The 21681-nt window shown below is 38.1% G+C and overlaps 1 protein-coding gene across 4 annotated transcripts in view; it reads left to right on the top strand.

Annotated features, from left to right (window-relative positions):
- LOC309826793 (uncharacterized protein) overlaps nt 1-21381 on the top strand; it is a 264733-nt gene extending 243352 nt beyond the window's left edge. For 2 of the 4 annotated variants that reach the window (XR_014297139.1, XM_082661168.1), the window contains 3 exons: nt 19063-19202; nt 19769-19942; nt 20190-21381. Coding sequence is in view for 2 of the 4 variants with exons in the window: in XM_082661168.1 (XP_082517294.1) it covers nt 19063-19131 (69 nt within the window). In the remaining 2 variants the exon portion in view is untranslated. Of the gene's footprint in view, nt 1-19062; nt 19322-19768; nt 19943-20189 lie in introns of those variants that run through there. The other 2 variants (XM_082661169.1, XR_014297140.1) reach the window with 2 other exon arrangements.
- Nucleotides 21382-21681: the final 300 nt, after the last annotated feature.

The raw sequence follows: 21681 nt of genomic DNA, 5'->3' as shown, positions 1-21681 counted from the left end.
AATGGGCCATATCTCCCAAGATGGAAAAAAAAAATTGGCTTCACTGCTTATGAAAAAAAAAAGAGAGAGAGGAAATTACAACACACATGCACACAGAGAGAAGAAAGACCTTGTGAAGACACAGAGAAAAGACAACCATCTACAAGCCAAACAGAAAAGTCTCATAAGAAATCAACTCTATTAACACCTTGATCTTGGATTTCTAGCTTCCAGAATTGTGAGAAAATATACTTCTATTGTTTAAGCCACCAAGTCCCTGTGGTACTTTGTTATAGCAGCCCTAGGAAACTAACACACAGTCTACAGAATATACTATTCAGTCTACACTACTCTGATTTTGGATAACACCATACTTTTACTTATGCAGTTTCTTCTGCTTAGTGTCCTTTTCTAGACAATATTTATCTTTGAAAATATTTTATCTCCTTCTCAAAGTACTTCTCAAAAGCCTACGCCCATCAAAGCTAGAAGTAATTTTTCCCTACTCTACGTACTTTGGTCTTACTTCTAATAAAGCAACCATCACATTATAGTTCTATTGTTCCTGTAAAATTGTGCCAGTCCTAGAAAACAAGATCAGAGAAGCAATGATAATCAAGTTATGTATGATGGTTGCTTGGAGTGATGTAATGACAGTGTTGGTGGAAATGTGAGGAAGGAGATAGAATGGATGGAACGTAGTAGTTTATTAATTTTAGGAGGTCAAGGTGAAGTCCAGATGAGTGATGAAGTCTAGATATCTAACTTGGACAACTGGATGGATAGTGATTCCAATAGTTGTAGATAGGGAGTTCTAGAGAAGTGGTCATGGGAGACAATAAGTTAGTTTAGTGTTGCACATGAGTATCTATAGGAATCCAGAAGGATCCATTCTGTAGGCAGAATTCTGTTCTGTTTCTGTAGGCAGATGGATGTGCAAGTCTGCACTTCTGGAGAGAAATGTATTGAAAAGCTGGCCTTGTAATATTTTTAAACTCTTCTTTTGACTAGCTATAGATCCTTAGGCACAGTTTTCATCAAAAAATTAGCTTCAATTATGTGCATAAAAGGACTCTGTCTTAGACTTCTACAATTCTCATAAAAATAGTGCAGTTCTGTAAATAAATGTTTGATGATTGGTTAGGCAAATGTATGTGTGTTTTATTTTTTAAATACCTCATTTCTTTTTCTTGTCATATTGCACTAGCTAGGACTTCCAGTATAATGAATAGGAGGGGTATATATGTGTGGTTTTAAAGGAAATATTCTAGCATAATCAGATTCAATTGGCTAGTGAGGTTGCCTTAAAACTAGGATAATACTGTAGTAGTTGTACTGATACCCATTCTTTCCTTCTTTCATTGTAATAGGATTTTAGCTGAGTATATGCTCTCCCAGAACAATGACTACCTTTACCAATTCCCTTATGCACAGGTGACTGGACATTATGATGTAAGTCAAAATGTGAGGCAGCTTCTAGAGATTTTTCACAGAGGTGACTAGTCCATATCCCTCCCTCAATTCTTCTCTGCCCTTCCTCCTTCTGCATCCTAGAGTAAGGATGCTGCCATCTTGGACCATAGTATATGAGGGCAAGCATATAACAATGAACTGAAAGGAGCCTGGGAGTGTTGTTGGAACAGAATTACCATATTATCCCTGGACTGCCAGCCTGGGGTGATTTCTTTATGAGACAGAAATAAAATACTTTGTATAAGCCATTATCAATTTTTTTCCATTTTCTGTCAATATCATTCTAATTGATAGAGTAGACAACAAAGTGCTAGCACCCACCCATTTCTTGCCACTTCCCATTTCCTTCCTGGTTTCTATAAAATTGTCCTTTCATACTCTCTCCCAAAGGGGAGTCTTAAAACACTAAATGACCAGCTGATTGTCCTTGTGTTCTTAAAGTTTGGTGCTATAGGAAAATTGTGCATAGGGTGCCATGGAAGCTCTGAGATGAAGACATGTAAATAGGGAGAGTCTGGGCAAAGGCCATTCTGGGTGATAGAAATAGCAGGTAGAAAGCCATAGAGGCAGTGAATTATAAGGAATTTGGTTGGCATGGCTGAAGTGTAATATGTGAACCTGAGACTGAAGCTGAAAAGGTAGACAGAAGCCTGATACCAAAAGGTCTCTTCTGCTGTGGTCACAATCTTGACTCTTTCAGGCTCTCTTAGAATGTTCTTTCCGAAGAATAAGAAGAGGAGAGTATCTTAGCCATCACTTACCTATATAAGCACAGAATTTAGAGCAGCCTCATACCTATTGGTATATTTTGGGGAAACTGAGGAACAAGGCCATTCTAAGGAGGTGGGGCTGGGAAAAGAGATAAAAATATCAGAGCAAGCCCAACAAATAATCAAGTAGCTCCAGGAAGACTGCCTTGTAAAATTTGTTCTCTTGTCCAGTGATCACAAGACCTAAAATTCTACCATCAATGACATATTTATTAATTCTTATTGAAGGTGTTTCTGAGTTAAGATGAGAAGCAAGGGACATGAAGAAGAGGTAAGATCATTGGCTCCCAAGTTTTGCTGTTCTCTGATGCCGGGGAAGGGTCCTGTGACCATGGAGCCCAATCATAAATTGAGGGACATTTAGGTTGCTTCCATGTCCATTGACAGAGGAATGGATAAAGAAGGTGTGGTACATACATACAATGGAATATTACTCAGCCATAAAAAAGAACGAAATAATGCCATTTGCAGCAACATGGATGGAGCCAGAGATTGTCATACTGAGTGAAGTAAGTCAGAGAGAGAAAGACAAACATCATATGATATTGCTTATATGTGGAATCTAAAAAAATGGTACAAATGAACTTATTTACAAAACAGAAATAGAGTCACAGATGTAGAAAACAAACTTACAGTTACCAAAGGGAAAAGCAGGGGGTGGGGAAGGGATAGATTGGGAAAGTGGGATTGACAAATTCACACTCCTATATATAAAATAGATAATAAGGACCTACTGTATAGCACAGGGAACTCTACTCAATACTCTGTAATGACCTAAATGGGAAAAGAATCTAAAAAAGAGTGGATGTATGTATATGTATAACTGATACACTTTGCTGTACAGCAGAAACTAACACAACATTGTAAATCAACAATACTCTACTAAAATTTTTTTTTAAAAAAAAGAAATTGAGGGACAGAAGTGATAAAAGGTAAAGGAGACCTGGGGGAAACGCCCTACCTGGAATAACCAGCTGCCTGCCATGGCAGCAGGCTTAGATCAGTTAATGAGAAGTCAGAGGGCAATTGCTGCTGACCACGTCTCCCTCTCAACTGTTTGTGCAGATAATCTAGCCAGGAATAGAGGGAACTACCCCAACAGACTTAAGGAGAGCTGACGGATTAAGGGGAGAACAGCACGCAACTGATACTACAGCAAGGAGAGCAAAATGTGTTGGCTGCCTAATGAGAATCTTCCCTGCCACCACTGCTCTTCCATGTTCCCCAGAGCAGGCTCAGCCTCACTTGCCAAAAGTGGCAGGGGGTGAAAAGACTGTTGGCCTCGTGCCCACCTGGGTACCTGCTGGGAGAATTTTGCACATGCTGCTAAGTGCCCAGTGGCACTCAGGGCTTCCATTTACATTCTTAATTACCCTGAAATTCAGCCACATGGTCCTTCTGCCTGTCTGGACCAGTGCTTGATGGCAGCTGGTGCTAGAAACTTACTGTGCTCCAAGAGCTCTCAGGATCCATCCTTACTCCGTCAGGGAGGGTTCTCCCAAGTCAGTAAGAGGAACGTGCATGTATGTGTGCACGGGTGTGGGCACACGTGTGCCTGGGTTTATGTATGTACTTCTTGGTTCCAGACAATGACTTGCATGTATAAATATATGTGGGGGAAGTAGGTGGGTTAAATGCTCAGAGGGTTTCTCTTAACTATTGATGATTTGGGGAGTGTTTTAAGCTTTCCTCAGGTACCATAAACGTTCTGTGAGGAAGCACAGAAATATTTTGGTAAATAATAACTGATTGCATTTATCTTTCCTGAAAAAGAAGAGGCAAAGTTTTCAGAACATTGTTTCTGGATTTTAGGGCAGAGTAGATGGAAATGAGGTTGAAAGTGTTTGGGGAAATTTTTGACTTTTCCTGCACAAAAGTTCCCCACATCCCCTTTCTTCTGATTTTGTTTTGGGAGGAAGGTTTTGAAATGGGTATTTGCGTGGTGTGTAATTCTATACACACACACTCACATGCCCATGTATATACACCCATGCATTAACGTGCTTACTCTGTACATACAATGTGCAAGATGTCTTGCTAGAAACTATGGGGGATGAAAAAATAGATCTCCATCCATCCGCAAAGCTCTCAAACTCTGTTAATGAGGAAAAATATATTAGAAAGCAGTTAAGTGTTAGAAGCCAAGCATCTGGTAGGGTCATTATGTGGGGAAAAAGGTCAGAGATGGAGAGAGTCACTCCCACGGCAGTGGTCAGGGAAGACTGGCAAGGAGCTGGAGCATGAACCTAGTCTTGAAGCGTGAAGAGACTGTTCTCAGATGAGCGTGTTGCTGAAAACTGGGGAAATAATGGAAAAGGGCAAACCAATATGGGGGCAGTTACAAAGTTCCCAGCAATCTCACAATGGACTATGGCCATTGTCTCCAGAGCGAAGAGTGACACATCTACTAATTTAGTAAGTGACTACTCTCCTCGAGCCCAGCTCTCCTTTCTGAGTTCACAGGGAGGTCTCATGCCAACTTTTTCTCTTAGCAACACTAAGACTGAAGAGCCAATCAAAAGAGAGGGACAAATAGATAATGGTTCCTGTCCACTCGAAATACTTGCTTGATTAATCGATCAAGTCTTCCTTTTATTAACTTAACTCATTTAACAAAACTTTCATTAACCATCTATAAATTGTCAGGCACTGGGCTAGGCATTGCCCCTAAAATGCTTAGTAAAGAAGCAGTCATAGAAAACCAGCAGGACACAAACTGGGATAGTAATGTATATAGGATGTTCTGGGAAGTCTTGAGGGGACATTCAAGAAACCTGGAAATTAAGGATGGCTTTATGGAGAAGGAGAAACTTTAGCTGAGGTTTTTTCTTTTTTTTTTTTTTTCCTGAGTTTTGAAGGAAAAGTTGGAGTTAACTTGATGAAAGGGAAAGTGTGTCAAATGTGGTAAAATTATACTGTATTTGTAAATATGATTCCAATGTAATAGCCATTGCTGCCTACAGTTAGAATCTCTATAGGACATTATTTCAACCTTGTTTCCTGGACAGACTACTTCAATGCTATGAATCTGATGGTTTATTTCACAGAACCAAAGAGCACTGAGACAAAGGTTATATTAGAACTGTTAATTTTTAAAATATCATGGGATCAAGAATAGTTCTTTTAAGTAATCCACTATTGTTTACATCTTTAGACAGTAGAACACAGGGTTTAATGATATCATTAGTAATATATTTGGTTATAAAATAGAGGGCAGAAGTCAAGAATTATCCTTGAAAATATTCTTTTCTTTTTTTTAACATCTATATTGGAGTATAAGTGCTTTACAATGGTGTGTTAGTTTCTGCTGTATAACAAAGTGAGACAGCTATACATATACATACATCCCCATATCTCCTCCCTCTTGCATCTCCCTCCCACCATCCCTATCCACCCCTCTAGGTGGTCACAAAGCACTGAGCTGACCTCCCTGTGCTATGCGGCTGCTTCCCACTAGCTATCTATTTTATATTTGGTAGTGTATGTATGTCCATGCCACTCTCTCATTTCAACCCAGCTTACCCTTCCCCCTCCCTGTGTCCTCAAGTCCATTCTCTACATCTGCGCCTATATTCCTTCCCTGCCCCTAGGTTTTCCAGAACATTTTTTTTTTTAGATTGCATATATATGTGTTAGCATACGATATTTGTTTTTCTCTTCTGACTTACTTCACTCTGTATGACAGACTCTAGGTCCACGCAACTCACTACAAATAATCCAATTTCGTTTCTTTTTATGGCTGAGTAATATTCCATTGTATATATGTGCCATATCTTCTTTATCCATTCATCTGTCGATGGACACGTAGGTTGCTTCCATGTCCTGGCTACTGTAAACAGAGCTGAAATGAACATTGTGGTACATGATTTTTTTTGAATTATGGTTTTCTCAGGGTTTATGCCCAGTAGTAGGATTGCTGGGTCGTATGGTAGTTCTATTTTTAGTTTTTTGAGGAACCTCCATACTGTTCTACATAGTGGCTGTATCAATTTACATTCCCACCAACAGTGCAAGAGGGTTTCCTCTTCTCCACACCCTCTCCAGCATTTACTGCTTGTAGATTTTTTGAGGATGGCCATTCTGACCTGTGTGAGGTGATACCTCATTGTAGTTTTGATTTGCATTTCCCTAACAATTAGGGATGTTGAGTATCCTTTCATGTGTTTGTTGGCAATCTGTATATCTTCTTTGGAGAAATGTCTATTTAGGTCTTCTGCCCCTTTTTGGATTGGGTTGTTTTTTTTGATATTGAGCTGCATGAGCTGCTTGTATATTTTGGAGATTAATCCCTTGTCAGTTGCTTCATTTGCAAATATTTTCTCCCATTCTGAGGGTTGTCTTTTCGTCTTATTTATGGTTTCCTTTGCTGTGCAAAAGACTTTAAGTTTCATCAGGTCCCATTTGTTTATTTTTGTTTTTATTTCCATTTCTCTAGGAGATGGGTCAAAAAGGATCTTGCTGTGATTTATGTCATCGAGTGTTCTGCCTATGTTTTCCTCTAAGAGTTTGATAGTTTCTGGCCTTACATTTAGGTCTTTAATCAATTTTGAGTTTATTTTTGTGTGTGGTGTTAGGGAGTGTTCTAATTTCATTCTTTTACATGTATCTGTCCAGTTTTCCCAGTACTACTTATAGAAGAGGCTGTTTTTTCTCCATGGTATGTTCTTGCCTCCTTTATCAAAGGTAAGGTGACCATATGTGCGTGCGTTTATCTCTGGGCTTTCTAACCAGCTCCATTGATCTATATTTCTGTTTTAGTGCCAGTACCATACTGTCTTGATTACTGTAGCTTTGTAGTATAGTCTGAAGTCAGGGAGCCTGATTCCTCCAGCTCCATTTTTCTTTCTCAAGACTGCTTTGGCTATTCGGGGTCTTTTGTGTTTCCATACAAATAGTGAATTTTTTTGTTCTAGTTCTGTGAAAAATGCCACTGGTAGTTTGATAGGGATTGCACTGAATCTGTAGATTGCTTTGGGTAGTAGAGTCATTTTCACAATGTTGATTCTTCCAATCCAAGAACATGCTATATCTCTCCATCTGTTTGTATCATTTTAATTTCTTTCATCAGTGTCTTATAGTTTTCTGCCTACAGGTCTTTTGTTTCCTTAGGTAGGTTTATTCCTAGGTATTTTATTCTTTTTGTTGCAATGGTAAATGGGAGTGTCTCCTTAATTTCTCTTTCAGATTTTTCATCATTAGTGTATAGGAATGCAAGAGATTTCTGTGCATTAATTTTGTATCCTGCTACTTTACCAAATTCATTGATTATCTCCAGTAGTTTTCTGATAGCATCTTTAGGATTCTCTATATATAGTATCATGTCATCTGCAAACAGCGACACCTTCACTTCTTCTTTTCTGATTTGGATTCTTTTTATTTCTTTATCTTCTCTAACTGTTGTGGCTAAAACTTCCAAAACTGTGTTGAATGATAGTGTTGAGAGTGGGCAACCTTGTCTTGTTCCTGATCTTAATGGAAATGGTTTAGTTTTTCACCACTGAGAATGATGCTGGCTGTGGGTTTTTCATATATGGCCTTTATTATGTTGAGGTAAGTTCCAGCTATGCTTATTTGCTGGAGGGTTTTTATCAAAAATGGGTGTTGAAGTTTGTTGAAAGCTTTTTCTGCATCTATGGAGATGATCATTTGTTTTTTATCCTTCAGTTTGTTAATATGATGTATCACATTGATTTACTTGGGTATATTGAAGAATCCTTGCATTCCTGGTATAAACCCCACTTGATCGTGGTGTATGATCCCTTTAATGTGCTGCTGGATTCTGTTTGCTAGTATTTTATTCAGGATTTTGCATCTATGTTCATCAGTGATATTGGCCTGTAGTTTTCCTTTTTTGTGACATCTTTGTCTGGTTTTGGTATTAGGGTGATGGTGCCCTCATAGAATGAGTTTGGGGGTTTTCCTCCCTCTGCTATATTTTGGAAGAGTTTGAGAAGAATAGGTGTTAGCTCTTCTCTACATGCTTGATAGAATTCACCCGTGAAGCCATCTGGTCCTGGGCTTTGTTTGTTGGAAGATTTTTAATCTTAGTTTCAATTTCAGTGCCTCTGGTTGGTCTGTTTATATTTTCTCTTTCATCCTGGTTCAATCTCAGAATGTTGTGCTTTTCTAAGAATGTGTCCATTTCTTCCAGGTTGTCCATTTTATTGGCATATAGTTGCTTGTAGTTATCTCTTATGATCCTTTGTATTTCTGTAGTGTCAGCCGTTACGTCTCCTTTTTCATTTCTAATTCTATTGATTTGAGTCTTCTCCCTTTTTTTCTTTGATGAGTCTGGCTAATGGTTTATCAATTTTGTTTTTCTTCTCAAAGAACCAGCTTTTAGTTTTATTGATCTTTGCAATCATTTCCTTCATTTTTCATTTATTTCTGATCGGATCTTTATGATTTCTTTCCTTCTACTAACTTTGGTGTTTTTTGTTCTTCTTTCTCTAACTGCTTTAGGTGTAAGATTAGGTTGTTTATTTGAGATGTTTCTTGTGTCTTGAAGTAGGATTGTATTGTTAAAAACTTCCCTCTTAGAGCTGCTTTTGCTGCATCTCAAAGGTTTTGGATCATCGTGTTTTCATTGTCATTTGTTTCCAGGTATTTTAAAATTTCCTCTTTGATTTCTTCAGTGATCTCTTGGTGATTTAGTAGTGTATTGCGTAGCCTCCAAGTGTTTGTATTTTTTACAGATTTTTTTCCTGTAATTGATATCTAGCTTCAAAGTGTTGTTGTTGGAAAAGATACTTGATATGATTTCAATTTTCTTAAATTTTCCAAGGCTTGATTTGTGACTCAAAATATGTTCTGTCCTGGAGAATGTTCCATGAGCACTTGAGAATAAAGTGTATTCTGTTGTTTTTGGATGGAATGTCCTTTAAATATCAATAAAGTCCATGTTGTTTAATGTATCATTTAAAGCTTGTGTTTCCTTATTTATTTTCATTTTGGATGATCTGTCCGTTGGTGAAAGTGGGGTGTTAAAGTCCCCTACTATGATTGTGTTACTGTCGATTTCCCCTTTTATGGCTGTTAGCATTTGCCTTCTGTACTGAGGTGCTCCTATATTGGGTGCATAGATATTTACAATTGTTATATCTTCTTCTTGGATTGATCCCTTGATCATTATGTAGTGTCCTTGTCTCTTGTAAAGTCTTTATTTTAAAGTCTATTTTGTGTGACATGAGAATTGCTACTCCAGCTTTCTTTTGATTTCCATTTGCATGGAATATCTTTTTCCATCCCCTCACTTTCAGTCTGTATGTGTCCCTAGGTCTGAAATGGATCTCTGGTAGACAGCATATGTATGGGTCTTGTTTTTGTATCCATTCAGCCAGTCTATGTCTTTTGGTTGGAGTGTTTAATCCACTTACATTTAAGGCAGTTATTGATATGTTCCTATTACCATTTTCTTAATTGTTTTGGGTTTGTTATTGAAAATCTTTTTCTTCTCTTGTGTTTCCTGCCTAGAGAAGTTCCTTTAGCATTTGTTGCACAGGTGATTTGGTGGTGCTGAATCCTCTTAGCTTTTGCTTGTCTGTAAAGGTTTTGATTTCTCCGTCGAATCTGAATGATATCCTTCCTGGGTAGAGTAATCTCGGTTGTAGGTTTTTCCCTTTCATCACGTTAAATATGTCCTGCCACTGCCTTCTGGCTTGCAGAGTTTCTGCTAGAAGATCAGCTGTTAAACGTATGGGGATTCCCTTGTATGTTATTTGCTGCTTTTCCCTTGCTGCTTTTAGTATTTTTTCTTTGTATTTAATTTTTGATAGTTTGATTAATGTGTGTCTTTGCGGCATGTTTCTCCTTGGATTTATCCTGTATGGGACTCTCTGCACTTCCTGGACTTGACTGACTATTTCCTTACCCATGTTAGGGAATTTTTCAACTATAATCTCTTCAAATATTTTCTCAGTCCCTTTCTTTTTCTCTTCTTCTTCTGGGACCCATATAATTCGAATGTTGGTGTGTTTAATGTTGTCCCAGAGGTCTCTGAGACTGTCCTCAATTCTTTTCATTCTTTTTTCTTTATTCTGCTCTACGGTAGTTATTTCCACTATTTTATCTTCCAGGTCACTTATCCGTTCTTCTGCCTCAGTTATTCTGCTATTGATTCCTTCTAGAGAATTTTTAATTTCATTTATTGTGTTGTTCATCATTGTTTGTTTGCTCTTTAGTTCTTCTAGGTCCTTGTTAAACGTTTCTTGTATTTTCTCCATTCTATTTCCAAGATTTTGGATCACCTTTACTATCATTACTCTGAATTCTTTTTCAGGTAGACTGCCTATTTCCTCTTCATTTGTTTGGTCTGGTGGGTTTTTACCTTGCTCCTTCATCTGCTGTGTATTTCTCTGTCTTCTCACTTTGCTTAACTTACTGTGTTTGGGGTCTCCGTTTCGCAGGCTGTAGGTTCGTAGTTCCCATTATTTTTGGTGTCTGCCCCCAGTGGGTAAGCTTGGTTCAGTGGGTTGTGTAGGCTTCCTGGTTTGGGGGGACTGGTGCCTGGGTTCTTGTGGATGAGGCTGTATCTTGTCATTCTGGTGGGCAGGACCATGTCCAGTGGTGTGTTTTGGGGTGTCCTGATTTTAGGCAGTCTCTCTGCTAATGGGTGGGGTTGTGTTCCTGTCTTGCTAGTTGTTTAGCATAGGGTGTCCAGCATGGGAGCTTGCTGGTCATTGAGTGGAATTGGGTCTTAGCATTGAGATGAAGATCTCTGGGAGAGGTTTCGCTGTTTGATATTACATGGAGCCAGGAGGTCTCTGGTGGACCAATGTCCTGAGCTCGGCTCTCCCACCTCAGAGGCTCAGGCCTGACACCTCACCAGAGCACTAAGACCTGTTCTTTAGGAATTCTGGGGCATTTTTTCTTTGTTTTCTTTCTTTCAGGTATTTTTTTTTCTTACTTAGTTGTGATGAAATTTCTAGGAATGAAGCAATAGGCAGGTGAATAGTCTCCAATTCAAAGCCAGGCATTTCTCAAGCTCTTGCTACTTCTTGTTTTCCTGGTTTCCCTGGAGGGAGAACCAGGAGGTGGTGCTGGGCTCCATCCCTACTCCTTCCCCATGTGGACTGGTGCACACACGTCCTCTGGCTGCCTCTGCTTTTGGAGGGGTAGCCCAGTTATGATGGGATCTTTATAGTCCTTTCTGGTGTCCAAGGTCTTCTGCTAGTTTTTAGCCAGTGTTCTGTGAGAACTGTTGCATCTATAAATGTATTCCTTATGCATCTGTGGAGAGAGATGAACTCCACGTCCACCTACTCCTCTGCCATCTTGAATATCTCTCTGAAAATATTCTTGAAAAATATTTTTAAAGTTCAGGTCATATTAATGAAGACCAAAGAGTGCTGTATGTGTATTTAGGGGGAAGGTGGTTCACAAAAGCATGGTAAATCATCCTTGGATGAGTATATCAAAAAAGAAATAAAAATTACAACTGCAATCTATTTACAAAACGATGACAATGAAAACTGTTTACCAAAACTTAAAGGATATGGCCAAATTTCTAATTAGAAGTAAATTCATTGTCTAATATGACTTAGTTATGAAAAATATATAATCATTTTGTCAACTAGCTAGAAAACTGAAGGAAAGCAGGAGGAATAAAATAGTAAAGAAAACAATGGAAATAAATAAATTAGAGAAAGAAAAAATATGAGTAAATTTTAATCAGAAAATAAAGAAAAAAATTCATCACATTTAGAATGAATGAAAAGATATGTAATGCTGTATATGTACTATGTATTATTAAAATAATTTTAATGAAAATGTTGTAAGTGAAACTTCATGCTACTTTGAAAAACACAATACAGTGGTAAATGTCTAGGGAACTTACAAATTATCAAAGTTGATTCAAGCAAAAATGGAAATATTTTATGGATGAAATAATATGGCAAGTATTTCAAAGGATTATTAAGCAATTATTCTATTAGATAAAAGTTTTAGGGACAGATATTTCCACTAAATTCTTTTAAATGCTAAAAATAATATGAACTGTAAAAAGTATAAGAGCAGAGAAAAATATTGAACATATGTAATACATTTAATAAAGTAAATAATAAACTAAATAATGAAATAATAAGCTAAATAAATTTAATAAATTAATGAATATGTCTAATTCATTTAATATAAAAGTGATATCAAAAATCTTACCTATAATGTATATAATAATACTATGGAATTTTATTTTGAATTTATGAATGTGGATATAAAAAATTCAAAATAAAACACTAATAAATAAGCAGTAAACTAAACAGACCAATAAATGAAGTTAAACAGTATGGTTTAAAAAAACCATATTGACATAGAAGAGTGAATTCCTGAATAAAAGAATCCAAGTTTATTAAAAAAAAAAACTATCTCTCAAAAAGTCAAAACGTGGAAGGCCACATGATCATATCAATCACATCTGATAAATTTTAGTATCCAGTATTGAAAAAGAAAATCATAGTGAAGTAGGACAGTGTTCTTTCTTAATATGAAAAATATATCTTGCTAATTACAAATATCAAGCTCATTAAAATTGGCAGGAGTTGAGAGGGAAGATGCTTTCATATGAAACAGAAATAAAATTATTCAAAAGGAAGAAACTTAATATTCATAATTTTCAAAATACTTTAGAATTAGAATAACAGCATTGGATCAAGTGGTAGGTAACAAAGCACATATATGATATTCAATTACTTTTCTACTATAAATATTTAGAAAATATAAAGAATAAAAGCATCCACTCAAAGCATAGCAAGAATATAAATATAAATAACTACAATAAAATATGTGAAAGCTTGTATTAAAAAACAGAAAAATAGAAACCAATAAAAACATATTAAAAATTAAATACAAACTGGCCAAGCACATAAATAGGCTATCCTCCAAAAAAGACAACGTATGCTTAGTGAATATAAGAAGAGAAGTATTCCATTTCATTAGAAGTCAAAGAAAAGAAAAAATAATGAAATACTATTTTCCACCTATCAAATTAATAAAATTTTTTAAAATAATATTTTCTAAAGAATGTTGAGAAATTGCTCTTGTCAATTGCTGTTAAAATGAAAATGGCTACAGATGTTCTAGAAAGTGACTTGACAATAGTTATCAGGAACCACAGAGAAGTTTCTACCATTGGTCCTGGTAACTCTACTCATAAAAATATATCCTTGTAAAATTATGAGAAATGTCTGAAAAGATTATGTATAAGTGTCTTGATCATGAGTTTATTGTAGCAAATTATTAGAAGCAATCAAAATGTCTAATAATAAGGAGTCTGGAATATGATGTAAAATTTTAAGACCATTACAAATCATGTTTGCATAAAGTAGTTAATGACATGGGAGAATGCACATGATATAATTTATCCATGTATATCTAGAGAGAGAAAGAGAAAAAACTAGGAGGAAGCACACCAAAATATTAACAGCTCTAAACCTCTTTGTAATAGGATTACAAATTATTTTAAAATTATTTTTACATTTTTCTTCATCTTCTAAAATTTCGAGAACCTCAGTCAGACCAAAAGCTTGAAGAACATTCCTGGTTATATTTTCTTTTGGCCAGGACCAAACAGGACTGTCTGTCATGGCATCTATGTTATGGCTAACATATTTGTACTGCCTTTTTCTTTCAGTCTGATATTTTATTTTTATTTTATAAATTTACATTGATGGTTTCTCCCCTTCCCTACCCTAGGGTCTGTTTCAATCCTTTGTGGAATGAAACGAGGGACTAAACAAATAGGCAAATGGGAAGAAATGTGAATTGTATGTCCTAAGTGATTTTCATACTCAATTCTATTCAGTTTGAGTCCAGAACATGGCCTTGGAGCCTTCCACTCTGAGGTCAGACTTGTTCTTCTGTGTCTGATTAAACATTTCAAGAGAGAATGCTCATGGGCCATTGACGATCAAGCTCAGAGCTCCTGGGAGCTGCAGTCCTTCTTATCCTTATGTCAGTGCTGGGTAAAAAGCAGTGACATTTGAGAGAGAAGGCATGGGTGAATCCTACTACATCTTCATTCTCCACTTGCTATGCCTAGAAGTGTGGTTGGAATCTTGATCATGCTCAGTGTTGAATGGACCAAGTAAGAGGACCCTTCTTGTTACTGAAACCCTTTTAACTTTGGACAAGAGTGAGGCAGATCATTTCTCCATAAAGTTCAGTTCGTTTTTTTTAAAAATCTTTTTAACGTTACAGATTAAAACTAAATTTTAGCTATGAAAGTTTGAAGGGAAGATCCACAAACCACCTTAAATTTTCCCTTTTCTCATGAGAGAGACAGAGAAAAGATCATTCTATGAAATATTTGACATAATGCTACTCTGATAAGTCTGAAGAAATGTGAGTCACTACACAACCATTCTCTCAACTCAGGACAAAAAACTTCACGGAATTACTGTGCTTTTAATCCAAAGAGCTGGGTGTTTGGCATTCCACAGTGCTTTGCAGTATCATGCCAACCAGGGGAGCCTCTCATGAAAACAGTGTGTTGTTGAATTGTGGGTCTTAGCTCTCTTGGGTTGATAAATGGCCGTCGATTTTTTAAGACCCTTCTTGAGTCAAGAAAGGATTATTGGATTAAGATGTGTCCAGAAATATTTTAAACACTTAATGTAATTTACATCTCAGTACTGGGGATTACTAATTAGAAGCTGTGCATTGTGGAATTTTTTTTTCCTTCATAGGAAGAGATGTAATGCCAAATCACTTACACGTGAAGGTTAAGTTTGTTTGGAAGACAGAATTTAACAGTGTAGCAATTCTTGGAGTTAATGCTGAAGGATATTATGACCTGCTTTTGGACGTGTGCTTGCGTGGGAGTATGTGTCCACGTACATGTGAGATTCGTCTGTTGGAGGAGCAAGAGTTGAGCAAGCAGGAACCAAACAATAGCTCTTTTCGTTAACAGGTGGGGTCACGTTCTATCTGAGATGACTGGCTAGAGAGCCATGGAATGAATGCTAAATGTTGCTTTGTTTCCTACTTGAGTTTCAGCACTGTATCTGCCCTCCTCCCTTCCTTCCTCCATGTTTCCCTCTACCCTTCCCTCTCTTCATAATATACCGTTGTTTACATACTTCTATGCAGCAATAAAAAGCTCCAAAGCAATGTTAAAGCCAGGTGTAACTAGTTGGTTTAATTCTAATAGATTTTGTATTTATTTGTTTTTACATTGACTTGGCCTCCTTACTTTTCTCCATCCTACTTGGAAAAAGGAGATTTCTCATTGTATGGTCCTATGTTTTCCATTTTATTTCTCAAAGGAAAAAAAAAAAAGAGGACTGTGGGAGCAAAAAAATAGTAGCACAATATGGATTCATGAAGATTTAGTCCAAAATTCTCTCTCTCTTTTTCTTCTCAGACAAGGAACTTGAATCTCAAAGCAAATGAAGACGCTGTCGTCTTTTTAAAACACTCATTTGGGAGAAAAACATCCTAAAACTGTTAGGAACCTTGAAATATGACTGTTCTTTCCCATTATATTCAGTAGAACACATTGTATTATTGGCCTTTACGCTTGCTACTGCAACAAACAAACCCCAAATGATATAAAGGCTCAAATATGGAAGGAGTTTGCTTTTCTCTCAGATAAAGCATAAAATAGGTGTTCCGGATTGATGCACATCTTTTCCCCAAATGGTGATTCAAGGACCCAGGTTTCTTCCACCTACTACTCCATCATCAACACTCTGGCTTCCAAAACTGTCATCATCAATCTGTGTCAAGTTAATGGTATGTGAAAGATTTTTTTTTAGGGTCAGGACTTCAAGCCCATCTTCACTTCACTTGTGTTCACTTAGGCTCAAATTCCACTGGCTAGAGCTCAGTCACACGGCCACATCCAACAGAAAAGTAAGGAAAGGGTATGGCCTAGCTATGTGGCAAGGAAAAAGAGTATACAGGCTTAGTGAACAGCTAGCTATGCTCTGCTCTCAACTGAAAATTCTACTTGCTTTGAGCACTTTCAGTGACATTTTGCTTCACGAGCAAATGTATTGGACCATGGTAGGCAGATAAGATTTGGCTATACACAAAAGTGTGAATCAGAGCACAGCCTCTGTACAACACAAGGGTGTCTCAAAAAGTAGAAATATTTCTAAAAAAAAAAAAAAAAAAGTAGAAATATTTCTTTGTGTCCATTTCAAATGAAAAATGGAGGATGGGATCTAATGATAGATTGACGGGCATCTGGAGACACCTGTTTGGGGACCAAGACTAGAGTATAGGAGGGTGTAATAAGTAGGCAGAGGAGCATCATTCTGGTCAGAAGTTATGACCAGTGGGAGCACTAGAAACTTGCACTGTTGTTCCAACTATTATACTGGCTAAGATCTAGGCATGTTGACAACCATTACCATCAGAGTATAGTAATGACAGCAGACACAGTGTGAAAAATCAAGACTGAGCAAAGCTGCATTTGTCTGTTCCAAAAGCTATATTATTTCCTTCTATCATTTTGCTCCACACAGGCAAACTGATTTATAAGTTATAGTCTCTGAGCCTCTATTAATTTCACTAAGGGCATTTCACACTTGTACAATAAATGTTTGAATTAAGACATTTCTTTTCTGAAATTGAATTGCATGTTAACTGGTTATTGGCTGTTGCTTCTGGTCCACACAATTATAGATAAGAGCACTGATCTGGCAAGAAAACAAATTGGCTCTTAAAAGAGGACAGTTTGGATTTGACAGCTACAGATGATGAGGTATCTCTCTAATGGATCCCGTGTATCACCATCAGAGGTGTGAGAGACCTGCAAACCCTTTCTCGCAACTGCCCACTTCTACCCTTTGATCTGCCTTCCCCTTTCAGCACACATTAGCTGAACCCACTGAGAGGGAATAATGCCTCGAGTTATCTGGATGGTTGGTGAGTCTTGAGATAGGCAGAAGTTACTAGGAGAAATCTTCTTGGTTCAATCAGGTAGCATTACAAGTGATGTTGGTTCCAACTACAAATGCCTGACAGTCGACAGGTGTAAATGCCCAAGTACTTCCCCCAGGGATGCTAGACCATCAGGGGTATTACCCAGATATTTCACTCTATTGGAAAGAACCCAGATTCTGGCCACCCTGGCTAGAGGACAGCTAATGTGATGTATGGTTAGGGTAGTTTGCCCAGAAATTGGTTTGCTGGCGTTTAGGGACTTGATCTGAGCTCAAACCTTTTGGGAAGAATGACTCAGGTCTGGCTCTATCTAGTGACCTCAATACAGAAATAGAACGCCCTGCTTCCTTGTCAGGAATATCAGCAGATTGACCTCTGCCCTTCTCCTCTATCCTAGTCAAGGTAGGAGGCCCCTGGTGAACAGCTCAGCACTGCCCATCTGATATCTCAGCTGCTCCCAGTAGAAGCCATCTTGGGGTAGATTCCTTTGACTTTTAAGAGTCATCTATACTATTCCTCCAGTGTAAGATGATCTCATTGTAAAACTCTCTCTGTCCCCAGGGGAGTGATAAGCAGCATTCTCTTTAAGAGTTTCAGGTCAAAGTCCAGATTCCCAGGTTTATTCCAGCTCTGGATACATCTAAAAGAGGCTATTACTTTCCAGGGGTCAAGCTTTCAGATCTTACCCCATCGAGAAGATAATAAAAAAGCACTTGTAGTTGGATTTTATTCATCATCTATATAATCACTGAAATTATAGATGAAAACGGCCATTATGTCATCCCAGCTCTCTTGCTGGCCAGTGTGTGTGTATTTTCTCTTTTATGACATCCCATAAAAGCATCCTACACAGGGTTAGATCATAACAGTCTCTCAGCCATTTGTGGCAAGTGCAAAATATTCCAAATGAACTGAGTTCCTGCCTGATTTCCACCTGGAAGATTCTGGAGATGGCTGAGTCTGCGCAGCCGTGCCTTTTTCCTCATCTCCCCCATCTCTGTGATGGCAGCATGGCCAGCTCTGTCTGGACAGTGGTATAGGACCCGTGTCATTATGGGCTCTGACAGAAGGAGCTCGGGTGGTTCCCTGGTCATATTTGTCAAGCGGATCCTCCATGGGAGGCTAGAGGCACATTCTTGGAGAGTCAAAAGTTTTTCATGAGAAGTCTTCTATGTCATATTTTCATTTCGATGATATTAAAAACACATTTGCACATATTCTGGGGCATCTGGAAGACCTCGTAACTGACAACTGCCACGTGATTCCAATGCTCCAATTGCATTTGCGTTAGGGCCAAGGAGTATGTTTCACGAATGAGAAGAGGGGTGAGGTAGAATTCACTTGCACTCTAGTGAAAACCAGAGGACTTCAACGTGTACTGAAGAAATGGTGATTTCTTAGAATTGTCATAAAGAGAAATACTGAAGGGTTGGAGTCATTGCATAGCAGGTGACAGCAGAGGAAGACCAAACTCAAAAGCAAGTACATATGCCATAGCGCTTGGAATCACACTCACATTCTGAGCAAAAATTAATTTTTACCAAGCTGTCGTATGTCATACTAAATTAATGGTAATAATTCCAGTATTAATTTTTTAGTTTTATTTGCAAATTAATTTTGACTGTATTGCTTAAGGGCTAATATGCATAAGGAGTTTATGCCTAGTTTAACAGTTATATATATTTAAGAAACATTAAAATACAGTGAAGTCAACATGGGGCTACACGACAGTTGTTCTCCTATAAAAAGACATTTATTCACTGATCAAGTTGAAGAAATACTGCTTTGGAGGATTACCTTTCCCAGGTTTGACTACACTCGTTCTATCTATAGCTCCAAGGGCTATCCACTGAAAGCACCATTTTCTAATTTCAGTGAATTTCAAAGTTGAAGGATGGGACTAGACTGGATCATATTTAAGGAGGAGGAAATGATTTTCTTTCACTTTTTCTTGCAGGATGTTCTGGCCACACCACTGGAACAAGACCTTCTATGGATATCTCTGAGCAATTGCTCACAATATTGAGAAGTGAGAGAAATGGATGAGTTGTATATGCCCTTCCTAGATACTTCCTTCTGTCCTCTGATAAGAAGAAGGTGCATATAGCCTTTTGATAACAACCTGTCTCATAAAAAGTGGTCAATAAGCCGAATGAAAGGACAACCCAGGTCAACAACAAGAAGCCACTGAGACATGAAATAGACATTAGACATTGGTTAGTTGATCAAAGAATATTCCAGTAGGATGGAAGATCTCTTCCAAAGCAGTCTTTGGAAAGTTCCCTGATGCACAGTCTATTAAGTGGGGTTCCCAGGGGCCTGGTGTAGATTAAGCTCCTTCTTTCATGTTATAAATTAAAACAGAAGAAATCTAGTCCACTAGTCCTCCAGGCAAATGCTTGATTGTTCTTTGTAGGAATCCCCTGACATATCAGATTAGGTGGGTTTGGAGGGAGTGAATCATCTGGAGATTTATCTAGGCATGTAGAGTAAAGTAATGAGCAGAAAGGTGCTCAAGGGAGCTGCTGGGAAAGAATTATGCCAAGAACACAGAGAATAGGAGAGGGTGGAGGAAGATGGGGCAGGCAAAAGGCTGTGAAAGGTTACGTTAACGCATCCCTATTGTGTGCCCGCTTTCTTTTTATATTTTTCTCAATGATAAGATGAAAAGAATTGATTGAGCCTGAGATGCCAGCCACAGGCACTCACATCCTGGCTTCTCTTTGCTATCAAAAGTGGCGTGGCGTGAAGGATGACTTCTTTTGAAGAAATGTCTTCTCTTTCACTGACCACTCAGCTCTGGTGGGAAAGGATATCTACCCAGGGAGTCACAGCAGGTGAGTGGGAGCTGGTAGCCTGTGACTGCACCTGAGTTCATGGCGGGGCAGATGGAGTTTATCTCCAGCCTAGAAACTGTCTTTGGACAACTCACTTTTTCTTTTTATGCCTCAGTTTTCTCACCTGTAAAATAAAGGCAGGGATGCTCCTTACTTTGGGAACTGTTATTGGGGTATGCCTCTCCCTTAATTACTTTGAACTTTATGGAAGGGACAGTTCTCATGCAGTTCTTTCTTTATGATCCAGGTTAACGACTGTCTCCACCCTGTGTTCCTTGGCTGGCCCCCTTCTCATCATCGACCTTTGGGAATATTGCTAAACAGGTTTTTCCTCTGCTATTTCTCTTATCCTCTCAGAAATTTCCTCATTTCAAAGAAAACTGAACTTGATGTCTGAAGAAGTGGGGAGTTAATTTCTCTTTTCTTCCACTTACTGTGGGTGTAGTATGTATGACTTGGTCTCATTGAGCTGCTTTTTCCTCATCTATAAATTGGGACAATCTCAAGAACCTTACAGGATTGTTGAGGGTAAGAGGTGTGAATGCTGTTTGTGAACTGTAAGGGCTGCTCCAATGCCAGGTACTAGACCTGGCAGTTAACGGAGCAAAATTATTATTCAGAGTCATCAAACCAGGAAGTCTTTGTTTTTAGGGGCTTTATGACATCATCTTGGCTGGTGCCTTGATTCTGTGCTTCCTGACTCTCCCTGACTCTGACACAAAATTTTCAGGTGGGACGCTGGAGTGCACTGAGATGCCCAATAACCTGGGCATCTCTTACCCTTTCTGATGGAGTCCCAATCACTTACACAATGTCAATGCCCCTGCACATTTAAGGCTGAAGATGGAGGCAAGAATGAGACTCTCTGGGCAGGGTTCATAAGTTTACTCCTTTGCTCCAACAGCATCTTAAACCCACTTTTATTATAATATTTATTACCATGACTTATAATTGTTTACCTGTTTGTCTCTCCCACTGGACAATGAACTCTAAGGGAATATGGATTATTTGCTTGTAATGTCCAGAACACAGTACAGTGTCCAGTGCAGAGTAAATGTCCAATACTAAATGAAGCATTACTGCTGGAATTTTCTCTCTTCCTTCCTCACTCATCACCCATGAGCACCCCCCCAGCACTGGCAATCTGGCCATGCCTTGTATTCTGACTGAACTCCAACCCCTGTTGTTCCCAGAAATCTGATTATCCTCTAAACTTTAATCACAACCTTTCACCTGACACTGCCCACGTGGAGTACATGGCCCCAGGGTTGAGTTCCATTAGCCTGTATGATCTGCTATTTGCATGTTTTTATGGAAACTGATGGAAGTGCTACATATGTGCAAAAAGGAGAGAAAAGGAAAAATAGAGGGAAAAAAAAACAGGCTCAGAGAACAGGGGAGAGCTGTAGAGGGAATGTTTTGGCATTTGCTTGGCTATAAGAAGGCTACGTGAAATCTATGAAAATAAAAACTCTATGGATAAAATTAAGCTTGGCTTAGAGACTAATGTTTCCCAAAGTACACTGAACAGAAACGAGTTCTATTGATGTTATTATGTATTAACTTTAAAAAGTGTTCCATGTTCAAATAAGTTTGTGAAGCAGTGTTATATAAAGTTAAATAGGTTTCTTTACCCTAGAACACCTAATAGCCTTTTATATGACAATGTAACTTAGACATCTTCAAGAAGAAATAGTCACACTGCTTTGAACAAGTTTTTGATCATCCTTAATTGGAGA

Source organism: Grampus griseus (genome assembly GCF_964374135.1).
Source record: "Grampus griseus genome assembly, chromosome: 8".
Classification (NCBI taxonomy): domain Eukaryota; kingdom Metazoa; phylum Chordata; class Mammalia; order Artiodactyla; family Delphinidae; genus Grampus; species Grampus griseus.
This window is presented reverse-complemented; position numbering and strand designations above follow the sequence as displayed.